This window comes from Cherax quadricarinatus, chromosome 5 (genome assembly GCF_038502225.1).
Source record: "Cherax quadricarinatus isolate ZL_2023a chromosome 5, ASM3850222v1, whole genome shotgun sequence".
NCBI lineage: Eukaryota > Metazoa > Arthropoda > Malacostraca > Decapoda > Parastacidae > Cherax > Cherax quadricarinatus.
The window spans coordinates 59,134,633-59,162,337 of NC_091296.1; the positions used below are offsets into that span (position 1 = coordinate 59,134,633).

General features: G+C 38.6%; 1 protein-coding gene across 10 annotated transcripts in view; it reads left to right on the forward strand.

Moving 5' to 3' along the window:
- The window catches only part of dco (discs overgrown), a 244,406-nt gene that overhangs the window by 199,758 nt on the left and 16,943 nt on the right, over positions 1–27,705 (forward strand). The window contains exon 9 of one of the 10 annotated variants that reach the window (XM_070102754.1): positions 572–1,087. The exons of the other annotated variants lie outside the window; for them this stretch is intronic. Coding sequence (XP_069958855.1) covers positions 572–693 — 122 coding nt within the window. The 3' untranslated portion in view covers positions 694–1,087. Of the gene's footprint in view, positions 1–571; positions 1,088–27,705 lie in introns of those variants that run through there. 10 annotated transcript variants of the gene reach the window in all.

Sequence of the window (27,705 nt, forward strand, 5' to 3'; positions counted from 1 at the left end):
CCTATTAGTGTATTTATGTAATGTGAAAGTACAAACAAATTTTAACATTTAATACAGTATTACAATAATTAGGGCCCTGACAGGGCAATAAAAGTACTGTGATATCACCCAAGAAACAAAGAAAAGACAGGAAACAAACATTTGTGTAGCAATCTCAAGTAATTTTTTTTATTTACAAAATTTACAAATGGACACTACAAAAATTTTCTATTTCTGGGTAAAGATAAAATCTTAAAATTAACAGGTTAAATTTGACATAATTAAATTAGCTATAAACTTCATTCTCTTTCAATCTGCATATATTGAATTTATGAATACACTTGTTAAAGCTTAGTATAAATTAGCTTGTATGAAGAAAACTATTCTTGATAAAAATTTAAAATAAAATAATAAACAAGTGGCCTTGGCCATTGTTTTAACTAGTGATTAATTCATTTGCATAATAAAGTACTTCATGAATAATGTATAGCCTTACAGAGCATATGTTCTTTTATGAATGAAGTTAAAAGGAGAAAAAAAAAACATTCGACTTAGGGATTTTAAACACTTAACCTATAATGTGCTCTTTCAGTATTCACAAGGGATGCACTCTGCGAGGTCTTGGCTGGTGAATTTGCAGATGTGGAACATATATATCAGTGGTCAAAGCAGGGTTGTGTTCAGAACCCCATGGACCCAGTACCTAGTTGTTAGTCTTAACATTTTGTGCTATTTTTAGTAAATTTTAGTACAAATTTGAGTAATGAACGAACATATTTACTCGGGGACATCATAATGTATGAGCCGCACATCTGGGAGTCAAGTATGTGAATAATAGCAAATACATTATGAGAACCGTGGATTATACACAAGGTCAGTTCATGTGTTACTGGCAATAGGATATAATCCAGGATTCATGGATGAAGACATTTGTGAATGTAAAAGTTGACACTGAAGGAGTACAGTACATAGATTTTATGAGATAGCTTTAATATGCACAGTATGTGAAGAGTTCTTCAACAGAATTCTGGAAGAGCAGGGACATGTGTATCCTCAAGACTTTGAATATGTGTAAATATTGGATAAATTATCATTATCAGATGCATAAGTTTTTTTTTTCTCTTCAAACCTTGATTTATCATTATGAGAAACATAAGTGGATTTTTTTTTTAAATAAAGACAAAATAAGTATTTTGGGAAAGAATTACATTCAGTAAGGAAGTTTTTATTTAACTGTCACATCACATTTGCAATTGCTGTTTGATGAAATTGTAACAGTAGAATGGTATTAATATTAGGTTCACGGTACTCTAATTCTTAGATGATTTAGTCCTGACCACCCTAGCATTTAATCTGTTTATTCACTTTATCTTCCCTATTAACCTTATTCTTTCCAGTAAACATTACATGACAGCATTTCTTCTCATCAGCCAGCTTTTTGCCTTACACTTTGTAATACTATCATTTACCTCTAACACCTCATCTGCAGTTATTTAAATGCATGTTTTGTCATATTTGGATATTGATTTTTTTTTCTGACCCCTTTTAATTAAAGGGTAAATGTACAACTTTGCTAATCCCCACTGCTAATGCTATATCTTAGCTTGCTTTAACATCTGAAGCTTTTAAAAAGAACTAATATCTACAGCACCCTTATGCTTAATGTTGAAAGTGTAATCTTCATCTTTAATGCCGTCTTCAGCTTAAATCAAGATTGCAATTGCAGTATGCTCTAAAATGCTAATCTCAAAGTCAGTTAAGTCCGGTTCCAAAACTATACTAATACTAACATTTTTCTTTAAAGTAAGACTTAAAGTATGGTCAAGAAGGCTTCCCTTTTTTAAGTGTTTTTTTATTGAATATGATTTAAGCCCTTTATTTGTGGCTTGCTCTAATATTTGTAGTAATGATGCCCTTCATTATTCATATCCTGTTTTATTAATATGTAAATAATACTACTTACAGTATCCTTTTAGAATTTTGAATAGACCCCTCACTTTGTGTCGTTCACAATTCTCATGTGAAAGTTAACTAATCCTTCCAGCATTTTTCTGTACTACTGTTTTGCAGAGTGGACTTGAAAAACAGGCCATACCTATATTTTACTTGTGTTAACTGCGTTTTGAAACCACTCATCACATGCACACGTGCACGTACACATACATGTACACATTGCCTTACCGTAGTTTGGAAGTTAGGAGGAGGTGCGGGATTACCAAAACTGTTGTCCAGAGGGCTGAGGAAGGGTTGTTGAGGTGGTTCGGACATGTAGAGAGAATGGAGCGAAACAGAGTGACTTCAAGAGTGTATCAGTCTGTAGTGGAAGGAAGGCGGGGTAGGGGTCGGCCTAGGAAAGGTTGGAGGGAGGGGGTAAAGGAGGTTTTGTGTGCGAGGGGCTTGGACTTCCAGCAGGCATGCGTGAGCATGTTTGATAGGAGTGAATGGAGACAAATGGTTTTTAATACTTGACATGCTGTTGGAGTGTGAGCAAAGTAACATTTATGAAGGGATTCAGGGAAACCGGCAGGCCGGACTTGAGTCCTGGAGATGGGAAGTACAGTGCCTGCACTCTGAAGGAGGGGTGTTAATGTTGCAGTTTAAAAACTGTAGTGTAAAGCACCCTTCTGGCAAGACAGTGATGGAGTGAATGATGGTGAAAGTTTTTCTTTTTCGGGCCACCCTGCCTTGGTGGGAATCGGCTAGTGTGATAATAAAAAAATAAAAAAAGAAAATAAAAATATTGCCTTACCAACTTGTTGGAATTCTATGACAGCCTAACAGATGACAGGAGCAAGAGAGATAGGTGAATTGCATTTTCTTAGACTTTATGAAGACACTTGATACTGTACCCCACAAGAGGCTTGAACAAGAACTTGAGGTGCCAGGCAGAATAATGGGGAACATTTGCCACTGGATCAAAGAGTACCTTAGGGGAAGGAAATTGTGTGATTGTCAGGGAAGAGATGTCACAAGGAAAGGGGGGGGGGGGGATAACTAGCGAGGGTACACAAGGATTGGTGTTAGAACAAGTACTGTTTCTGGTTTATATAAATATTCGAGATGGGATTGAATAAGATGTATCCTTGTTTGCTGATGATGCAAAACTAATGAAGAAAAGCAGATGAGGAAAAGGAAAGGCTTCAAAGGGATCTGGACAAATTATAAGATTAGTCAAATAAGTGTTGCTTGAATTCAACCCTAGCAAATGGAAGGTCATGAAGATTGGGGAAAGGGCCAGAAGACTAGACACTGGGTATAGACTATGGGTCAGAGGCTGCAGACCTAGTTTAGAAAGTTCTAGGAGTGATTATAGTACCTGGTATATCACCAGAGGCTCACATCAGCCAAATAACCTCTGCAATCAATACTCATATGGCAAATCTTAGGTTCAGAAATCTCAACAGTCATTCTGGACCCTTAGAGTATGCAGTACCAGTATGGAACCCATACTTGAAACAGACTGAATCTAAGTACCCCCCAATCCTCCTCTTCCTATCCCATCCTTCCCCCTTTTTTTTCAGACCCCCAAAAATACATTTCCATAATTGTTCGAGTTGGGAGCTGTTCGAAACTCAAGGTACCAGTGTATTGGTAAAGCCCTTTTATGACACGTTGGCCAAAATATATCCTTTCATGCTCTTTGAAGCGGTACACGTGTCATTACAGTTCAGAATTCAGAACAAGCTCATGATCTTTACCATATAACTTACATAGATAACATTCCAATCACAGTTCATAAGCACTCTACCCTCAATTCTTGCAGTGGTATGGTGGTTTGACCACATACCATTATACAGAGTGATTTTTCTGTCTTGCGGTAATGATACTTTAGAGCAATTAGCCCTTCAGGACCTTCCTATTCTTAAAGTGGATACACACATCCTGCCCACTCGCGGGCTGAGGCACTTTCCCAGTAACATTGCCTGCTTAGCCTTCAACTGCCGTGAACTCCCGTCCTCAGTTTATATTGCAGGCCATTGCCTAGAGGTCCGTGAAGTAGTCCCTACTCCCCAACAGTGTTGTAATTGCTGGCGCTTCGGACACCCCGCTAAATACTGTAGATCTGCGGCGGAGTGCCCGGTCTGTGGTGCCGCAGATCATGCTAATACATCTTGCAGTCTTGCCCCCCTCTTGTCTCAATTGCAATGAATTTCATCCTTCTTTCTCACGCTGTTATCAGGTCTATCATAATGAACAAGAAATCCATTATCTTAAGGAGAGTGAAGGCCTTACTTGGGCTATAGCTGTGTCTCAGCGCCGCCTTCAGGGAAATCTTCTGCACACCCGGCTCCGTATTGGCCATACTCGCCTTACTCATGGGTATATCATGGAACGACACCTTATTTCCCTCTGTGAGGTTTGTCGGGTCTCTATTTCGGTTCTTCATTTTCTTGTCCATTGCCCGGTTTACCAACAAGCTCACAGGATTTACCTCCAGTGCCACCTCTGCCCTACCACTCTTATCTTATCTTCCTTTCTTGCAGACAGCCCTGCCTTTGACTTTCAATCACTTTTTGACTTTTTGTCAGCAACTGCTTTACTGTACGAACTTTGACACACAGCCCTTAGCGTCCCTTCCAGCCCTTTTCTCCCCTCTCCACCTAGCTGTTTATAGCCTCAGCACTATTTTCTGGCCTGCAGTGCTGTATGACCCTTGTTGGTTTAGCGATTTCTTTGATTATAATAATAATAAAGAAATAGGTCCTTTGTGACACAGCTGAAAGTTTGATACCAATGAACAACAGGAATATCATGAAGTTGGGAAGTGGAATGATCTTGATGAGGCAGTGGTGGAAGCAGACTTCATATGTAGGTGTAAGAGAAGGTATGATAAGGCCCATAAGGCTGAAGAAATAAAGCTGGCAAACTGCAAGGTGAGAGGCAGGACCATCAGCTGAGACTTGATCTCTGTCACAACAAATAAGTGAGTAAAATCTATTTTCAACAAACTGGCTGTATTCCTCCCCCCCCCCCCATGCAAAAAAAAAAAAAAGGTATCTTTTTAACCTTAGTAATGTATACAGGAGAAGGAGTTACTAGCCCCTTGCTCCTGGCATTTTAGTTGCCTCTTACGACACGTATGGCTTATGGAGGAACAATTCTGTTCCACTTCCCCATGGAGATAAGAGGAAATAAACATGAACAAGAACTAGCAAGAAAATAGAAGAAAACCCAGAGGGGTGTGTGTGTGTATATATATAGGCTTGTACATGCATGTGTAGTGTGACCTAAGTACAGTGGACCCCCGACTAACTATATTATTTCAATCTAGAAGTCTGTTCGGGTGCCGTTATAGACCGAATTTGTTCCCATAAGGAATATTGTGAATTAGAGTAGTTCGTTTCAGACCCCCAAAAATACACGTACAAAAGCACTTACAAAAATACACTTACATAATTGGTTGAGTTGGGAGCTGATCGTTAGTCGGGGGTCCACTGTATAAATAAAAGTAGCAAGACGTACCTGAAGTCTGAGTGAGTACAATATAAATACACTATATTATGTTTATTGTAAATCAATACACTTAGAATGCTGGGGTTTAATTCCTGCAAAAAAAAAAAACAATATATATATATATATATATATATATATATATATATATATATATATATATATATATATATATATTTTTTTTTTTTTTTTTTTTTTTTTTTCAACAAGTCGGCCGTCTCCCACCGAGGCAGGGTGACCCAAAAAAGAAAGAAAATCCCCAAAAAGAAAATACTTTCATCATCATTCAACACTTTCACCACACTCGCACATTATCACTGTTTTTGCAGAGGTGCTCAGAATACAACAGTCTAGAAGCATACACATATAAAGATACACAACATATCCCTCCAAACTGCCAATATCCCAAACCCCTCCTTTAAAGTGCAGGCATTGTACTTCCCATTTCCAGGACTCAAGTCCGACTATATGAAAATAACCGGTTTCCCTGAATCCCTTCACTAAATATTACCCTGCTCACACTCCAACAGATCGTCAGGTCCCAAGTACCATTCGTCTCCATTCACTCCTATCTAACACGCTCACGCACGCTTGCTGGAAGTCCAAGCCCCTTACCCACAAAACCTCCTTTACCCCCTCTCTCCAACCCTTTCGAGGACGACCCCTACCCCGCCTTCCTTCCCCTATAGATTTATATGCTTTCCATGTCATTCTACTTTGATCCATTCTCTCTAAATGACCAAACCACCTCAACAACCCCTCTTCTGCCCTCTGACTAATACTTTTATTAACTCCACACCTTCTAATTTCCACACTCCGAATTTTCTGCATAATATTTACACCACACATTGCCCTTAAACAGGACATCTCCACTGCCTCCAACCGTCTCCTCGCTGCTGCATTTACCACCCAAGCTTCACACCCATATAAGAGTGTTGGTACTACTATACTTTCATACATTCCCTTCTTTGCCTCCATAGATAACATTTTTTGACTCCACATATACCTTAACGCACCACTCACCTTTTTTCCCTCATCAATTCTATGATTAACCTCATCCTTCATAAATCCATCCGCCGACACGTCAACTCCCAAGTATCTGAAAACATTCACTTCTTCCATACTCCTCCTCCCCAATTTGATATCCAATTTTTCTTTATCTAAATCATTTGACACCCTCATCACCTTACTCTTTTCTATGTTCACTTTCAACTTTCTACCTTTACACACATTCCCAAACTCATCCACTAACCTTTGCAATTTTTCTTTAGAATCTCCCATAAGCACAGTATCATCAGCAAAAAGTAACTGTGTCAATTCCCATTTTGAATTTGATTCCCCATAATTTAATTCCACCCCTCTCCCAAACACCCTAGCATTTACTTCCTTTACAACCCCATCTATAAATATATTAAACAACCATGGTGACATTACACATCCCTGTCTAAGACCTACTTTTACCGGGAAGTAGTCTCCCTCTCTTCTACACACCCTAACCTGAGCCTCACTATCCTCATAAAAACTCTTTACAGCATTTAATAACTTACCACCTATTCCATATATTTGCAACATCTGCCACATTGCTCCTCTATCCACTCTATCATATGCCTTTTCTAAATCCATAAATGCAATAAAAACTTCCCTATCTTTATCTAAATACTGTTCACATATATGCTTCAATGTAAACACCTGATCTACACATCCCCTACCCACTCTAAAACCTCCTTGCTCATCCGCAATCCTACATTCTGTCTTACCTCTAATTCTTTCAATTATAACCCTACCGTACACTTTTCCTGGTATACTCAGTAAGCTTATTCCTTTATAATTTTTACAGTCTCTTTTGTCCCCTTTCCCTTTATATAAAGGGACTATACATGCTCTCTGCCAATCCCTAGGTACCTTCCCCTCTTTCATACATTTATTAAACAAAAGTACCAACCACTCCAACACTATATCCCCCCCCTGCTTTTAACATTTCTGTCATGATCCCATCAGTTCCAGCTGCTTTACCCCCTATATATATATATATATATATATATATATATATATATATATATATATATATTTTCATATAGTCGGACTTGAGTCCTGGAAATGGGAAGTACAATGCCTGCACTTTAAAGGAGGGGTTTGGGATATTGGCAGTTTGGAGGGATATGTTGTGTATCTTTATACGTATATGCTTCTAAACTGTTGTATTCTGAGCACCTCTGCAAAAGCAGTGATAATGTGTGTGTGTGGTGAAAGTGTTGAATGATGATGAAAGTATTTTCTTTTTGGGGATTTTCTTTCTTTTTTTTGGGTCACCCTGCCTCGGTGGGAGACGACCGACTTGTTGAAAAAAAAAATATATTTTTATTATTTTTTTTATTATCACACTGGCCGATTCCCACCAAGGCAGGGTGGCCCGAAAAAGAAAAACTTTCACCATCATTCACTCCATCACTGTCTTGCCAGAAGGGTGCTTTACACTACAGTTTTTAAACTGCAACATTAACACCCCTCCTTCAGAGTGCAAGCACTGTACTTCCCATCTCCAGGACTCAAGTCCGGCCTGCCGGTTTCCCTGAATCCCTTCATAAATGTTACTTTGCTCACACTCCAACAGCACGTCAAGTATTAAAAACCATTTGTCTCCATTCACTATCAAACACACTCACGCATGCCTGCTGGAAGTCCAAGCCCCTCGCACACAAAACCTCCTTTACCCCCTCCCTCCAACCTTTCCTAGGCCGACCCCTACCCCGCCTTCCTTCCACTACAGACTGATACACTCTTGAAGTCATTCTGTTTCGCTCCATTCTCTCTACACACACACACACACACACACACACACACACACACACACACACACACACACACACACACACACACACACACACACACACACACACACACACACACACACACACACACACACACACACACACACACACACACACACACACACACACACACACACACACACACACACACACACACACACACACACACACCTACACCTACACCTACACATACCTACCTACCTACCTACCTACCTACCTACCTACCTACCTACCTACCTACCTACCTTCCTTCCTTCCTTCCTTCCTTCCTTCTGGAGTTTTATGATAAAATAACAGAAGTAAGACAAGAGAGAGAGGGGTGGGTTGATTGCATCTTCTTGGACTGCAAGAAGGCCTTTGACACAGTTCCTCACAAGAGATTAGTGCAGAAGCTAGAGCATCAGGCGCATATAACAGGAAGGGCACTGCAATGGATCAGAGAATACCTGACAGGGAGGCAACAACGAGTCATGGTACGTAATGATGTATCACAGTGGGCACCTGTGACGAGCGGGGTCCCACAGGGGTCGGTCCTAGGACCAGTGCTATTTTTGGTATATGTGAACGACATGACGGAAGGGTTAGACTCAGAAGTGTCCCTGTTTGCAGATGTGAAGTTAATGAGGAGAATTAAATCTGATGAGGACCAGGCAGGACTTCAAAGAGACCTGGACAGACTGGACACCTGGTCCAGCAAATGGCTTCTCGAATTTAATCCTGCCAAATGCAAAGTCATGAAGATAGGGGAAGGGCACAGAAGACCACAGACAGAGTATAGGCTAGGTGGCCAAAGACTGCAAACCTCACTCAAGGAGAAAGATCTTGGGGTGAGTATAACACCGAGCATGTCTCCGGAAGCACACATCAATCAGATAACTGCTGCAGCATATGGGCGCCTGGCAAACCTGAGAACAGCATTCCGATACCTTAGTAAGGAATCATTCAAGACACTGTACACCGTGTATGTCAGGCCCATACTGGAGTATGCAGCACCTGTTTGGAACCCGCACTTGATAAAGCACGTTAAGAAACTAGAGAAAGTACAAAGGTTTGCAACAAGGTTAGTTCCAGAGCTAAGGAGAATGTCCTATGAAGAAAGATTAAGGGAAATCGGCCTGACGACACTGGAGGACAGGAGGGTCAGGGGAGACATGATAACGACATATAAAATACTGCGTGGAATAGACAAGGTGGACAAGGACAGGATGTTCCAGAGAGGGGACACAGAAACAAGAGGCCACAATTGGAAGTTGAAGACACAAATGAGTCAGAGAGATAGTAGGAAGTATTTCTTCAGTCATAGAGTTGTAAGGCAGTGGAATAGCCTAGAAAATGACGTAGTGGAGGCAGGAACCATACACAGTTTTAAGACGAGGTTTGATAAAGCTTATGGAGCGGGGAGAGAGAGGGCCTAGTAGCAACCGGTGAAGAGGCGGGGCCAGGAGCTAGGACTCGACCCCTGCAACCACAAATAGGTGAGTACACACACACACACATTGAAACCCTGGTACTCGAACAGTTCCATTCGGTAGTCAACTGTTTACTCAGCACTCGATCAAACACAACCTGCCATAACTTCGCTGTAAACTGTTTCGTGTTTCTTCTCTTTTTTTTTTATATTTGTATAAGTCACTATGGGGCCTAAGAGGGTTAGTGGTAACAGCCAACCAAAATGGAAATTGGTTGGGAAAAATTAATTCTGTACTCGAACAGATCGGCACTCAAAACAGCCTTCTGGAACCAATTACGTTCGAGTGCCGAGGTTCCACTGTATTCTTTGAGTTCATTATAATTTAGAAATTTAATATAATGTGTAAAATTTTATGGTGCAAAGTCTAAATTCCGCTGCCCCTGTCTTTGCAACACTTGTGATCTCTAGACTGAAATATTGATGTACACAGACAGCTTTGTTTAAGGTAGGCAGAATATAGTAGCAGATTTAGAGATTGCACACAGAAACTTCACTGCACTTGTATATAAAAGTACTGAAATTATTAGAGAATGACTGAATTTCTTCAAATTATATTCCTCAGAGCAGAGGTGAAAAAGCTATAGGTTATACCTGCAAAATACTGTAGGGACTAGGTCTAAATCTTCCCATTTAAATTAATATTTAGGAAAGCAAGAGGCACAGTAGATAGTGCAAATTCCTCAGTGAGAAGCAGAGCTCTAATAAGTACATTTAAGATAATTTGATAAGCATAAGAAAGAAGCAAAGGTTGTTCAACACCCTTCAAATAAATAAAAAAAAGGATTACTAGTAGATAGCTGTTTTCAAGAGGAAATTGATAAGTTCTTTCAAACCATTCTTGATTATCTGGGCTGCAGTTCCTACTTCATTCTACAGGCACCAACAACATAATGTACCAGTCTTCAAATCAATCCTTGGAGCAGTGATCTGTGAATCTGTCAACATATAAGTAGGCAGTGAAAGAACTTGTAAGAATGGGAGGAATGGAAGGCACTCACAAATATCCCTGTTGAAAAGCAGATGTTTTATATAAGGAAAATTACCAGCAGATGCCTAAATATCTCTTAAGAGAAATTTTCTAAGGTTTTGCAAAGTATCCCTTGTCACTGAGTTGTGGTGCCTAAGCTGGGTCTGTGAGATGCAATCAGCAATAGCCTGGTTAATCAAGCCATATACCAGAAGGCCTATTCAGAGACTGGGCTGCAGGAACAGCAATCCCTGAAAGACTTTTTAGGTAGAGATCTTTGTTTTTTATTTCTAATTTGACTGAGCTTTAAATTGCAGTAATACACCTCTTTTAATAAGTTTATGAATAGTTTTTTGTCAGATGTATGAATGACTGTGATATATCTGTGACCATTTTTAAGGGCTTGTTTACCCTTGCAGCCTGGCCTAAGGCTACGGCTTCCTTGTTGACTATCTGATCAGTCAGATTATTGCTGCTCACAGGCCCACTTAGTTATCACATCTTGGCTGATCAGGCACTTTCATTAAGTAGGTAAGGGTCTAATTTCCTCTTGAAAACATTACCTTTGTTCCATAGGATTTCTGATGTCTGCTGGTAATGGGTTGAGTAGTCATGATGTAAATGGTTAAAAACAAAAGCTGAAGAATGAGCACGTGGAACATTTGGGAATCTTTATTGTGGAAACGTCCCACCAGCCAGTGGCTTCTTTAGTCCAGCACAGAGAACAGCAATGGTGATGAGGAGTTTTACGAGATGGTTGAACTGAACACATTGGCTCCAGGCCAAGGCACTGATTACCTCAAACTTCCTCTCGTCTTCCACCATTCTTCTCTGTAATGGACTGAAGAAGCCACTGTCTAGTGAAATGTTTATGTAATAGATTCCAAAATGTTGTACAAGTGTCTCATTCTTGAAATCTTGTGCCACATACTTTGACACTGTTCTCTATTTGTGCATGTTACCTCTACCTCTCACTGATTTTTTCTACACCTCTCTCCATATCTTGCTATAGTAAATTGTTATAATAGTGTACAGATTGGGGGCCTGACCCTCAAATATTTTACCATGTATTATTTATATGATATACAGAGAGGTGTTCCTGGTAATTTAGACATTCTATCGATTCTTTCGGGGCAGTAAAGAGACTTGTTACGTTTGCAAGACCTGATAGCACTCCTACCTTAAAAGGAGCTGCCTATTACTGTATTTCAGCTGTGGAACGTTTAATTAAGGTGTCCATTTCGTATCTTTGCAATAGCAGGATGCCTGTAGTGAATGGCAAGTAGCCATTTTAGGCTGAGTGAGACTTTAAGTTGATAACATTTTTCCAAGTAATAAGGTTTTATCAAAAACCTTATTTAGAGGGAGATGGTTTCTAATTGCTGTGTGTCTGTTTGTATTTCATGCATGGTGTCCTTCAAGACTGCCATGTAAAATCTTCTAGTCTGTAGTTTACTAAAAGCATATGCATGTCAAAAATTATTACAGTATTGTATTAGCTGTCAATCCAGTAGTCCTGAGTTGGATTCTTTCTAAGAAAGTAATATTAGTTTTAAACCTTTTCACTGTTTGGACTTCCAAAATTAATACTGCTCAGTGTCCACTTATTTAATTTTTTCTGAAATGGTAGAAAATTTTTTCTGAAGGTAATGACACCAAAAGTATGAAATTTGATGGAAAACTTATGTAATTATGCTGGTGCAAAGTTAGCGGTCTGGGTGCAATTTACTCATCAGCACTTTTGCCCAATTTGAATCCCATTTTAAGCCAATTCCATTGCTCCGTTTGACTGAATTCTTAGCTATTTTGCTAGTATGACTTCTGTTCTATCAATTGAGCACAAGAAACTCCCCATTCATCTATTACAACGACCCTAAAAAGTGCACAGAATTTGGTATTTTGGCCAATTTTACATAATATTAAAAATATTTTCCAATTAAAAATACTCCAAAATAAACAATGTAGATGTTCCTTGCACTAAAACACTTCCTCTGCTCACTAATCACATCCCAGACCTTTCCTGTATTGCACTTGCCTTCCAGTTTGAATTTATAATTACACAAAAAATAAAAGATTTACCCTTGTTTCTCAGATAATAAAATATAACCAGGAATGATTGGTCATAGTTTATAGTGCCCTAGTACTAGGAAAGGATGGAGGGAGGGATAAAAGAGGTTTTGTGTGCAGGGTTATGTTAAGTAATGTTTGTCAGGAAACAGGACAAGTGTTTCCTGATGCAGGTCTTACTCATATGATGATCTGCTGCTGGAGCTTTTGGTCATCTATCCGAGGTCTTCTGCTGGCATACTGGTCCACCTCTTTAAAAATTTGGGTTATAAGTAGTAGTGTGTGCAAGGGGCTTGGACATATAGCAGGCATGTGTGAGCGTGCTAGGAGTAAGTGGAGATGAATGGTTTTTGGGACTTGATGAGCTGTTGCAGTGTGAGCAGGGTAATATTTTGTGAAGGGTTTTGGGGAAACCAGTTAACCAGACTTGAGTTCTGGAGGTGGGAAGTACAATGCCTGCACTTTAAAGGAGGGGTTTGGGATATTTGCTGTTTAGAGTGACATCTAAACTGTCATATTTGCACACCTCTTCAAGGACAGTGATAATGTGAATAACAGTGAAAGTTTTTTTTTTTTTTTTGGGTGGGGGGGGGTTAGCATGTTGACCTTTTCAGGGTTGGATTCCTTGATCTGAGAATTGCTCTCAGGGTTGAGGAATTAATAATAAAAAATCTTATGAAATGGTAGAGAATCTTTATCTGAAGGTAATTAAATCAATATTTACGCATCAGCGACTTTGCCCACTTTGAGTCCTATTTTAGGCCAATTCTATTGTCCCAGTCAACCAAACTCATAGCTATTTTGCTATTATTTCTTCCATTCTACCAATTGAGTACAAAAAACTGTCCATTTACCTATTTCAGCTACCCAATAAAGTGATCAGAAATTGGTAATTTGGCCAATTTCATACAAAATTGCCAGTTTACAAATAGGGTCTAGAATAAACAATGTAGACATTCTTGGCACTAAAAAAACATTTCCTCTGTTCATTAGTTATGTCTCCAGGCCTCTCTTGTATTATGCTTATTTCCATTTTGAGTTTTTATTCACACAAAAAATAGAAGATTTACTGTTATGCAGACCACTGAATTATTGTAATAATTGTATAAATAATGTCGGCACATTCCTGAACGTGTATTAGACCAACCAGTTGGACACATATTGGATGTATGATGTAATTTTTGTACTTTGGAATATCGGCAAAAATTGAACATTTCCACTACTTTGAGCTCAATTTCAAGCTACTTCCAGTCCTGAAACCAATCAAAATCATCTTTATTTGTGTAATATAAATCTTCCATTCTATCAAGTGAGACAAAGAAACCGAGACTACAACCATAAAAATGAAAATACACTGCAAAGTTGCTACTTTAAACCAAAAATACAGTCATAGTTTTTTCTCCATTATGCACTGCATGAGGCAGGATTTTTGTTCCATGGTGCACATATACTGTATAGACCCATTCTCTTATAACTAGGCAAAAAATTTACCATTCACAGGCTATCTGAGTGAGGTGAGCTCATCACATAGTTCTACGGCACCATCTAAGAGCTCCAAGGCATAGTACTACAGCACCAACCTCAAACTGGTTTAAAAAAAAAAAAAATGTGTGGGTAGTGTAGGGGCCTTACCCATCCTCAGAAAAATTGGCAAAAATCAAATATTTCCATTACATTAAACCCAATTTCAAGCTGCTACTTGTCCTGAAACCAAAATCATATTAGTAGTATGTCTTCCATTCTATCAAATGATACCAAGAAATAACAAATAAAATCATAATGAAACATAAGGTCAGTTTTGCTTTTCTCATCATGCACCGTGTGAGGCAGGATTTTTTTTATATCGTGTACACTTGGCACACAGATTCAGTCTCTCATATCTATGCGAAAATTTACTGCTTTTAACCTATCTGAGTGAGACGAGCTCATGATGTAGATCAACGTGAGGGACCCTGGCATCATTAACATAGATCTACATAACAGCCACTTAAGGCTTAATTTAGATTAAGGTAGTTTCAAGAGTACAACTAAATTCCTGATGACTTGCGGAATTTAACTCGATCATTAATATTGAACCAAATGAGAGTAGCAAGTTTTTAATTGTAATGATGTAGCACTTACTTTAGCAAGCCACGGATCTGGCAAAATACCACATGGGGGTGAAACATTGTCACAATAAAAACAAGCATGCCCTGCACCAGTGTCTTAATCACTGTATGCCTCTGAATCAGGTGACACTAGTTCCATGACTGGATTGACTTGTGATGCACTATGACTGTCCTTGCATTCAAAGACAAGCTGAGATAGAAGCAGAAACCAATTCACATGCACCAGGTATGTGATGGATATTTTAATTATAGCATATGGCTAGCTTGGAGGAGGGAGGAAGGTGAAAAGGAGAATGGGGGAGGGTGAAGAGAACGAGAGGTGGTGGTGGGAGGGTTGAAGTTTAATGCATTTGATAAAGAAAGAACAGATATATAAAATGCTATACTGCACTTAATAAGACTGTATGAGAATTGTCTTCTTACCCTGGATGTGAGACCAGTGGCTTAGTAATCCCTTGTTGGCATAATATACTGGCTGAAGGCATTTGCAGTACTTTACAGTACAAACAACATGCAATTAAACATTGAGTACAAAAGAAGGATAATTGGTTGAAACAGTGTGAGCAGGGTAATATTTTGTGAAGGGATTCAGGGAAACCAGTTAGCTGGACTTGAGTCCTGGAGTTTGGGAAGTACAATGCCTGCACTTGAAAAGAGGGGTTTGGAATACTGGATGTTTGGAGTGACACCTAAACTGTCATATCTGGGCATCTCTGCAAAGACAGTGATTGTGTGTGCATGATAGTGAAAATGTTGAGTGATGTCACGTGAAAGTTTTTCTTTGTCTTTTGGGTCACCCTGCCTCGGTGGTAGATGGCTGACGTGTCAAAAAAAAGATACATATATAATTATTTGTTCATTTTAGTTTTTATTTACTTATATTTTTTGTTTATTTATTTAACCTGCTGTAATACAAAAACCACCTATTGTTTACTTCCAGGGGTTGTCTAGTTGAGTTCTATTCACAAGTGTGTCAATTTTCATTTATTTTCTGCTTTGACTGACTTTATTGATCCTTTCTCTCATGAGTCTTAGCTGCAGCTACACACAAACTACTTTATCATCGTCAGTAATAGGTATCATAGTCATCACCTTATTCACATACTGTTCTCCAAATACATTTCATATTTTTCTCCACAAGAATAATATCCTTGCCCACATCCTTCTCCTACTTCTTTCAGAAAGTGCCTCAGAATCTACTTCGGTTAAAATAATGTACTGCAGCCTAGATCAGTGGCATCATTGTTCAACCAGGTTATTATAATTATGATGCTAATACGTATTGTTACATAAATTCTAATATGTCCTCTACATTCCAGTGAAAAAACTGTGTATCATACTGTTTCTTCATTATCCTGATTACCACTACAGTATAATCATCATTTCATAACCAGTCAAAGTATTCAATAAGCATTTTGTAGCTTAGTAATATTTGTATTATCCAGCACTATCCCAGCAGTATTGTGTGGCTTCATTAGTGCTATACCTCTATATCTGAACCTTTCCCAAGGAACTTATTCAAGTTCTCAGTTTCCACCTCCTCTACCAACACTACCAAAACCTGACCTAACATTTTTTCTTAATAAAGCTATTGCTATATAATTAATGTCACAGTCCATAAGCTGGATATATGTTAGTGAGGAGGGACATGTATGTTATATCACTAATGGAAAACTTCAAATAATTTGCACTTGTATGTGCATGGGCATTATCCAACACTAACAACCTTTAATTTTATTTATCTATACCCTACATGTTTGCTTAGTATTCTGTAACATCGTGACAACATTTTTATGAAACTTAACAGGAAAACATTTTTGGAAGTCATCAATTTTTTAAGATGTACAGGTAATAATTTTCAAGTAGGATGTTTAACCTTGTGGTTTTGCAGCCTTGTGACTTCTGTCAGTGTTGCACATCATACCTGATGTTCTGGCATAGTCTTGTGTCTGTTGGTTCAGATACTGCCTGCCAGATCTTTCTAATCCAGACCTGTCATGTCCATAGCCAAAAAAAAAAACACTGTAAAAATAATCCAAAGACTATATACAATGACTCCCAGAGCTCCAAGAATGACTGGAAATCTAAAAATGTCTTCACTGATTGATGGGAGGAAAAGAGGAGACAAAACATCCTGTATAAAATCAAGGAGGATAGTAGCAAATATATGATTTCTTAGTACCATGAACAGCAGTAATACAGCCTCTCCTCACTTAGCAACATACTCATTTACCAACGTCCCGGACATACGACGGGCTCTCTGATCAGTATTTATACCTAAATAATGTAGTATATTAGAGCTGATTTCCTCTAATCTGTTTATTTCAATATACAGTACACTATTGTATAAACATTTAAAAATATACCAGAAATGTTATAAATGGTGCAAAGGTAACATTAAAACAATATCAAAGATGGTTAACACAAACCCCCTACCGTTATAGTACGCTCCTCACTTAGCAACAGATTCATTTAACGATGTGGTCTTAGGAACGGAACTCTGTCATTAAGTGAGGAGAGGCTGTACTTATGAGGGCAGACTCCTTTACATGGTGAGATTACAATCTTCATTGCTGCCTTGGGCTGCACTGGCTGGAGCTTCCCATGCCAGGATAGCCATGGAGATCTGTTCAACTCTTTCCCATGTGTTTATGGCCCATCTGTAGGCAACATGTTTCACTGGTAAGTAGGTAAAGTTAAAAGGGAAGTTTCAGTGCTGGTCCTGTGGAATTAGTCTGCTAGTCATGCACCACTCCATCTCAGTCTGTGGTCAGTTGGGACCCTTGTAGGTTTAGTGCTTCATTTTTTATTATGTGGTCAGTTGGGTGCTGGTTTGCTCACTTGCTGTCAAAACTGTGTTCATGTGCTCTTTGGATTCAAAGTCTGTTTAGTAGACAGCAGTGCCATGAATTGCAAGTTTGAGTAGTGTTGGGTCTGTTAGGCAGTGCTTAGCCTGCTAGTGGTGTGTGGTGAATAACTGTACTTGGCTGGAGTTAAGCAGGCATCTGTAGGTGAACCTCCTTTTAGTTCTGTGGTTGCTTCCAGGCCCTCGAATGGTTACTGGTATATACCTCTACATTATTCCTCGAGATCATAACCCCCGTCCCCGTCTCTCCGGTTCTCCCTCCACTCAACTCACATTCTCCAGAAGAAGTCCTCTCACTGGGTCACTTTCATTAGAGTTTTAACTTGCCTTTTCAAACATGGATGTAATTTTCATGCTAGCCAAAACTGATACCAAAACTGCCTTCACACTTCTGTCATTAGTTGATCATGAGATCATTCTGCAATCAAGTTTTCATTATCTGTTATCTGAATGGAGGCTCTCTCCAAGCTCCTAGTGGTAACTGGCACATTATTATCATTATCTGTCTGCAACTGAATTCACTCTGTGCGAAAGTTGTCCTTCCTCAGTCTGCCTCTCACACCGTCCCTAGAGAAGTGTGTGGTAAAGATCCATAGTCAGCTCAAGCGTAGAGACCTGTAGGTCTCCGGAGTGGTGTCCCGTGTCTGTCCTGCCTGTGACTGCTGTCACTATCTGAGCACTTGCAAATCATGTTAGATTGCCACTCCTTCCTACTAATGGCAGCTACTGAGTTGCAATTTACTCAATAGCAATGCAAATATTGCAGCAGCTTGGCCACCAAGTAAAGTGCTTGTTACTGTTTGACCTGTTAATGCCTTGTCTCATCACAAAATACCACTTTTACTAAATGTCATCTTAACTTTTTACTTTTTCTAAGTGTGTACATTTTGTGATTTATACCAGTTATGTTATTGTGACTTGTATATCCCAGTTCCTTATAAGTCAGTGGACCACAATGATCACTCCAGTGATTGCTCTTTCCCTTGCTGAAGTGATTCTTACACAGTATTTCTATTAATGCCCTGGTTTTAAGTGTCAGTGCGAGGTTTGCTGTCTTCAAGAGAACAGCATATACCTTTGACAAGTTTCAAGAGTTTATATTCCCGGTGCCTGGCCATGAGCCAGGCTTTTCTGGTGCTAGCCTGGTTAACCAGGCTGCTGCTACTGGAGGCCCACTGCCCCACATATCTATCACAGCCTGGTTGATCTGGCATGTCATGTGATCAGGCACAAACTTGTATGAACTGCATGTTAGGGAATTGTGTATGAATTAGATACTCCATAGCAGACTTTTGTGTATGTGATTCATATCTTTTAAGGCTTTCACTTCCTATTTGCATTTACTCTTACATGAAAATACTTGGCTTTGTTTTTATAAGTGGGTGTGGTTGGTTGAGAGATGTACATGCCTAGCATTGTTCAATATGCATACCACAGTACTTCATTATTCGTAAGTTTTAAAAGGAAGGTCACTTTTTATTTGCTCTATATTCCTACATATTCGGTCTTGGCTTTCATAAGGGAGGCTCTGCCTTCCTGTGCCCTACCATGCAACAGTGTCAAGGTACAGTTCCCAATTTTCTCATTTGTAGGTTGTGATTATCAAACAAATACTTTGTTATGTAGATTTTTTTATAGCATCCAATTTTCAGGATTGGTGCACAGCCTCTAAATTGAAAACTAAGTTTAAGAGTTAATTCACATTTTGGTCAGTGGCTCAATAGTAATATATTATAGAAAAATGCTCTCTGAAGCATAAAATGTTTATAGATATATCAGACCATTATTTAGCTATAGCTACAGTGAGAGTTAGAGGTAGATGGGATTCAAAGAGATTGGCATCAGCAAGTAAGAGAGAGGTAAAAGTTTATAAACTGAGGGAGGAGGTAGTTGGGGTAAGATATAAAGCTACTATTGGGAGAAAGATGGGCTAGTGAGAGTATAGGTAGTGAGGTTGAAGAAGTATGGGGTAGTAATTATTTATGAATGCAGTGTTAATGTGTGTGCAACAAGTTTGTGGATATAAGAGGCTGGGTGCGAGAGGGAGAAGCAGTTGGTGGAATGATGAGGTAAAGAGTGGTAAGCAAGAAAAAATTAGGATATGAGAGGTTTTTACAATGCATAAGTAATATAAGGAGGGTGGAGTATGTGGAGAGTATAAAGAGAGGATAAGAGAATGGGGAGGGGGGGAGCAAATGAGAGAGTGGGTGAGGTGGTGTCAAACAAATTTTGCTGAGAATAAGACAAAGTTTTGGAGTGAGATTAACAGATTGAGAAAGCTTAGAGAATGAATGGATTTGAGAGTTAATAACAGAAGAGGTGTTATTAGATCCTGAAGTGGAGGTATTGGGAAGATGGCAGGAATATTTTGAGGAACAGGTAAAGATTGACAAAAAATGGAAGCAGTGATTTCCTGCATTGGCCAGGGAGATATAGGATCTTCAGGAGTGAGGAAGAGCCAGATGTGATAGTGGACATATGTGAGGCAATGGGTAAAATGAAAAGGGATAAAGCATTTGTGATTGATGGGATCAAGACAAAAATGTTAAAAACAGGTTAGATATAGTTTTGAAGTGGCTGGTACTTTTGGTCAATAGATGTATGAAAGAGGGAAAGGTTCCTAGGGATTGGCAGAGAGCATGCATAGTTCCTTTGTATAAAGGAAAAAGTGATAAAAGAGAGTGTTAACAATTATAGGGGAATAAGCCTATTGAGTGTACCTGGTAACTAGTATGGTAGAATTATTATTGAAAGAATTAATTGTAAGACAGAAGGCAGGATTGCTGGTGAACAAGGAGATATTAGGAAGGGTAGGGGATATGTAGACTAAGTGTTTACAGTGAAGCATACAAGTGAATAATACTTAAAGGTAAGGAAGTTTTCATTGCATTCATGGATTTAGAAGAAGCATATGATTGGGTGGATAGGAGGGCAATGTGGCAGATGTTGCAAGTACAGTGGACCCCCGGTTTGCGATATTAATCCGTTCCTGAGAGCTCATCGTAAACCAAAATTATCGAAAAGCGAGTCAATTTTCCCCATAAGAAATAATGGAAATCAAATTAATCCGTGCAAGACACCCAAAAGTATGAAAAAAAAATTTTTACCACATGAAATATTAAGTTTAATGCACACAAACTGAAGAAGACATGCACAGTTTGTAGTACTCTACTAACAATAGAATACATGACACTTACCTTTAATGAAGATCTGGTGATGATTGATGGGATGGGAGGAGGGAGAGTGTCGAACTTATTGTTTAGAAGGGGAATCCCCTTCCATTAGGACTTGAGGTAGCAAGTCCTTTTCCGGGGTTACTTCCCTTCTTCTTTTAATGCCACTAGGACCAGCTTGAGAGTCACTGGACCTCTGTCGCATAACAAATCTGTCCATAGAGCTCCGTACTTCCCGTTCCTTTACGATTTGTCTGAAATGGGGCCACAACATTGTCATTGTAATAGTCACCAGCACGGCTTGCAATAGCTGTGTTAGGGTGATTTTCATCCATAAAGGTTTGCAGTTCAACCCACTGTGCACAGATTTCCTTAATTTTTGAAGTAGGCACAATTGATTCCACAACTGGCATAGGCTTCACAGGGTTAGCCCCAAACCCTTCAAAATCTTTCTTAATTTCCATACTAATTCTCACCCTTTTTACCACAGGGTTGGCACTAGAAGCTTTCTTGGGGCCCATGGTGACTTATTTTGCAGAAACAAGCACCAAAAACACTGTGATAATATGGAATGTACCGAATGTATCCTTAGATGCGAGCACACTGGCTGGCTTATAAACACTGGCACGCACGGGGCAGTTCAGGCCACACGTGGACACGTCTCGGACGAATCGTGTATGGCGGGTTTTTTAACGGGAACTGAGGCAAATTTTTTGCGTTAAAATGTATCGAATACCGGATTTATCGGATACCGATGCCATCGCAAACCGGGGGTCCACTGTATATAGAATAGGTGGTAGGTTACTGAAAGTAATCTTCTACCAGGTTAGGGTATGTAGGAGAGGAGATTTTTTCCATTAAAGGTAGGCTTTAGATGAGTGTGTGATGTCACCATGGTTGTTTCAACATATTTATAGATGGGGTTATAGATAAGTGAATGAATGCTAGGGTGTTGGGGAGAGGTGTGGGATTACAATATCTAATACACAGTGGGAGTTGTCACAGTTGCTTTTTGCCAATGACACTGTTTTGGGAGATTCTGAAGAGAAGTTGCAAAGGTTGGTGGGCAAATTTAGAAGGGTATGTAAAAGAAAGAAATTAAAAGTGAACACAGAGAAGAGCAAGGTGATGAGGGGTGACAAACAATTTAGGTCATGGAAGACTGGATATCAGATTGGAGGGAAGAAGTATGGAGGAACTGAATATGTGGACTTGTCAGCAGCTGGGTCTATGAAAGATAAAGTGAACCATAGAATTACGAGGGGGAATAAAAGGTGGGTGGTGCATTTAGGCATCTGTGGAGACAATGTTAGCCATGGTGGCAAAAAGGAAAATGTGTGAGAGTACAATGGTACCAACACACTAATATGGGTGTGTAGCATGGGTTGAGGATGCTGGAGGTAGTGGAAGTGTCGTGTCTGAGGACAATATGTTGTGTGAATATTATGCAGAGAATTCATAGCTAAGAGATTAGGAGGAGATGCAGGGTTACTGGAAGTATTATCCAGAGGTCTGAGGAGGGGTTGTTGATGTGGTTTGGACATTTAGAAAGGTTGGAGCAAAATAGGATGACTTGGAGGGTGTATAAATTTTGTAGTGGAGGGAAGATAGAGTTGGGGTTGCCCTAGGAAAAGTTTGAGGGAGGGGGCAAAAGGAGGTGTGCACGAGGGGCTTGGACATCCAGCAGGCATGTGTGAGTGTGCTAGGAGTGAGTGGAGGCAAATGCTTTTTGAACTTAATGAACTGTTGGAGTGTGAGCAAGGTAACATTTTGTGAAGAGATTCAAGGAAACTTGTTAGTTGGACTCGTGTCTGTGAGTTGAGAAGTACAGTGCCATCATTCTGAAGGAGGGGTTGGTATATTTACAGTTTGGAGGGGCATTTAAACTTTAATATCTGCATGCCTCTGGCAAGACAGTGACAAGGTGAATGATGGTGACAGTGTTTCTCATTTTTCAGGTCACCCTACCAAGGTGGAAGACATCTGGTGTTTTAAAAAGAAACTATTCATGATTTTTAGTTTTGTGAGACCTCTTGGAACATAGCCTGCAGCTAATTTATAGGGATGACTGTATGACACAGTTTTTAGATACATTTGCTTTAATAACTTTATCTTTATGCAATCATTTTTCCCACAGCATTTCTGCTCCTGCTGCTGTGGTGGAGGCAAAGACTTGTATGTCCTTGCTCTCCACAAAAATCCATTGCATCAGTTCATCTCTGATTTCTGTGTTGGTTTGCAAAACATTTAAAGAAGTCCTCCCACTTGTTTCCTGTCTCTGGTTTTGCATATCCTACTACTGTTCCTTCATTACTATTGTACTGTGTGTCAGCTTCAGTCTTCTCTGCAAATGTGGTCTATCATGTCTTGAAGACTGAAATAAAAGATAATATAGCTGCTTCAGTGAAGGTCTGTTGCCCTCTCACAGACCTGTGAGGTCTCAAAAGCAGACTTCTGTCTCAAAAAAAACTGAAATTGTCACTTTGCAGTCTCCTTTGCTGTTGTCTCATAGTGTTTTGTCTTCCTCTGTGCAGTAATCTTTAAAGACGTCCTTGACACAAACCTTAATTACCAAGTTGCAACTCAAAGAAATCTTCAAAGTGAGGAGCTATTAAGTAAGTTTAATCTGAATGATAAGGATAGTGACCATGACAAAATCTGTAAGGAACTATGCCACACACTTTCAACTCCAAACAATTGTTTAGAAAACATGAATACACTGCAAGAACATGCCATGTGTTTAAAGCACATTTCACTTTGAGAGAGCAAACACAAGAGAAAGCAGACAATGGCAAGTGTCACTGAACTGCTCTATTGACTTAAAGAAATATTAAACTTAAATAATTAAGAGTAAAAAATATGACATTTTAATGAGATAAAGGAAATTTAAAGGGAGCAAAATGTCAGAAATGAAAGAAGAACTTTAATGTTTTTTTCTTTTATGCAGAATGTAAATAAAAGCCTCAACATTTTTGACCCCTTACTTAGAGGAGGTATATATACTAAGGAAATCAAAGAGTAAAATCTTGAAAAAGAATATTAACCCTTTCAGGGTACAGAGGCCAAATTTCAAAGTGTGCACCAGGGTCCAAGAATTTTCAAAAAATAATTTTGTTATTTTTTCTTACGAAATGGTAGAGAATCTTTTTCTGGAGGTAATAAAACAAAAAGTACGAAATTTGATGGAAAATTGACGAAATTATACTCTCGCGAATTTTGATGTGTCAGCGATATTTACACATCGGCGATTTTGCCGACTTTGACTCCCATTTTAGGCCAATGACATTATTCCAGTCGACCAAATTGTTAACTACATGTATTTTACTAGTATTACTTCTATTCTATCGATTGAACACATGAAATCTCCATGTCAACTGTTTCAACTACAAAATAAAGTAATTGGAAATTGGTAATTTGGCCAATTTGATGCAAAGTTCAAAAGATTCCAATTTCAAATTAGGGTCCAGAATAAACAATACAGGCATTCCTGGCACTAAAGTAACATTTCCTCTGTTCGTTAGTTCTGTTTTCAGGCTTTACAAATGAATTCCATTTTGATTTTTTATTCGCATAATGAATTTTTATTCAAGCCAAAAAATAGAATATTTACTGTTATGAAATATTGTAATAATTGAATAAATAATATCACCACATTTGTGAACGTATATTAGACCCACCAGCTGGCGTGTATTAGACGTGTGAGGTCATTTGTTTACTCTTGAACATCGGCAAAAATTGAACATTTCGGCTACTTTGAGCTCTGTTTCAAGCCATTTTCAGTACTAAAACCAATCAAAATCATCTCTATTTCTGTAATATATCTTCTATTCTATCAAATGAGACCAAGAAATCACAAATACAACTATAAAAACATAAGAAAAAACACTGCAAAGTCGCTGTTTTAATCGAAAATTATGGTCTCAGTTTTCTTTCTCTCATTATGTAATGTGTGCTGCAGGATTTGTTTTATGTGGTGCACATATACCAGATAGATGTATTCTCTCATATCTAGGCCCAAATTTACCATTCACAGCTTATCAGAGTGATCTGAGCTCATGGCGAAGATCTACGGTTTGGACCCTCAATGTAAAGCCGTAGATCTACGGCACGGACCCTGAAAGGGTTAATACATTTTTAGCAGTCCTGATAATATAGGAATAGAATATACAGGAGCCATTTATTCTCTACAAATTGTATAATGAGTATTATACAAATCCTAGAATCCAACATTTCGTGATCCATTGTCTCATTTATCAATAAGTATCCCAACTACACTTCAAATGCCTTCAGTGTCTTGATGTGCTTGCTTTGTCTGCCTCCCTCGCTGACTTTCATTATGACTTCATAAATGACACCAATATGCTGCATCAACTGTGCCCTTCCTTACTTTCTGCCTATGTCCTTCCCTCAGCATTATGTCTTTCCTTACAGGTTTAGCACTTTCCATGAATATAATAATCAGCATACTCTGGAGAAAGACTATATTGTGGTTGATATTGCAGAGAACCTAAAATTTGACTGACACCGAGTGCCAGAAATAGAAATACATCCCAAGAACCTACAAACATTGTTGCATTGACAACAGCTCTTGCTAAGCTGATCATATTTCATAAAAAGAATCAGAGAAGTATACTTATTATTTCCATTTGTGCATTATTACATATGAAATTAATTTTTTATTCATATGTCTGTGTTACGACTTGCACACACTAGCTGCCAATTGGAAATACCTATTTACAGTGTGGTCATAAGAATAATGCAGCAAATAACCTGATTCTGCAAATACCAGATAGTATTTACTACGTACTGGGAGTCCCCAAATTTTATTGTAATGCACAAGGCTGATGCATATTATGCCTTTATTTAATTTTATGAACCATGATATGCTCATGCTTTACTCTGCCATATAGTACATAATTGCTCCCAGCGCTCAATGATATGAGCTTCGGGTGTGCATCAGAGAGCCTGTTTGTTTGGCTCTCGGTCTGTTTTGCTGTCTGCCATCTGCCTGTGACTTCTTGCACCACTGCCTGCTCCGGGACTCTTCTGCTCGGTATTGTTTCTGCTATTTCTTACTAAAATCCTTTAAATGTGTCTTATGAAAAGAAGTCTATTGCAGGTGATGATTCAGGCACGAAGAAGTAATTAAAGCAATAATGCTGAATGTGAAATTAGACCTTATTAGATGTTGTGAAGGTGGTGAGGGGCCTGCACAGATTTGGCGCTCTTTCTCCTTAGCACCACCGAAGGTAAGAGATGTTTGCAGAGATTCTGATAAAAAAATGCCAGAACTGCTTTCTTGTCTGCAATGCAAAACAAATTGATAAGTTCATCAAAGTGGAGAAATTTGAAAAGAGCAAGCCATTTGCTCCATCTGTATACCCTGATTAATTCACAGACTTTCCATCAAGACTGCTAACTTAAGTATGAGATGGATAGTTTTCATCTTAGGTAAGGTTAAGATAGGTTAGTATGACTTTTCTTGAACAACAGTTTACCTAGGTTCACTTGTAACATCTTCGTAATTTATAACACTGAATCTACAGAAAACATGCTCCGTGTGCATTGCTTCATTTTATAGGCATGTTTTCATGACCAGTTTTTAGTAAGTGTACCTATTTGTAGCTGCAGGAGAAAACCTGTCTTTTCATTTCCCATGTATTTAGTTTATCACAATTTAAATTTCCAGTGGTTATAGCACTTACTACCCCCACTTGTAACCCATTCAGTTTTTTTTACCACTGTTAACAATGGGTTACACTATTGTTTTAACATGTATTCACTAGTTTATAGCTATGAACTCTTGATCTTATCTGTAGAAGGGTATATGTATTGAGGGGTTTGTATCTCATGGTGTATATATCCTGAACATTTATTTTAGTTTTTAGGATTCAAGTATCCTTCACTAGTGGAGTATGGGCAACCTGTGCCTTTATGACTGGTGTAGTTGATAGGCTTTAAACTTAATATTGTAAACTATATTGATAGTTAAGAAATTTCTTTTCCATTCTTTAATGTTCTATTATAATCTTTTATATGGTTATCATATCTCCTTTTCTATTAGCTAATGCTTTCAGACTTACTTGGCAACTAGAATTTATAGCTTTGGAAGCCATTTTGTAGTACATTTTTGGATTTTTTCTAACAAGCTTGCATTATTTTTAGTGTGGACACCATACCATCATTGCATATTCTAACTTTGGTCTAACATTTATGAAAACTTTTCTTTTTAGCATTTTCCTGTCAATATAAGTAATATCTATTTTAATATGATCAGTGCTATATAAGTTTCTAATGATTTTTTAAATTTTATCTTTTGGTGTGAATCCAGGTTTACTTTTAAGTCTCAGTCTGATTTCTTCAATATTTCATCATGCAATCTATAAGCTTCATGTGGCCTGTTTGACTTTTCTCTCATTACCATTATATGGCACTTGTCAGCATTAAATTTCATAATCTATCTTCACTCAATTTATCAAAGTTTTCTTGTAGGGATTTAGGAATTTATTACTTTTCCTATTTACATCCATAAACATGTATATACTATGTATTCCTTCTGGCAAGTCATGTACTGCATATATTGAATAAGAAACATTACCTTGTCATATATCACTCAGTTGACATTTTCCTCTCACAAAGACAGTCCCTCAACTACTGTAATAGTTTAGCTTTTACTTCTCTTAACCCTTTGAGGGTCGACAGGCCCTCTCCGAAACTCGTTCTCAGGGTCGGCCAAATTTAAAAAAAAAAAAAAAATTTTCTCTTATGAAAAGATAGAGAATCTTTTCCCGATCA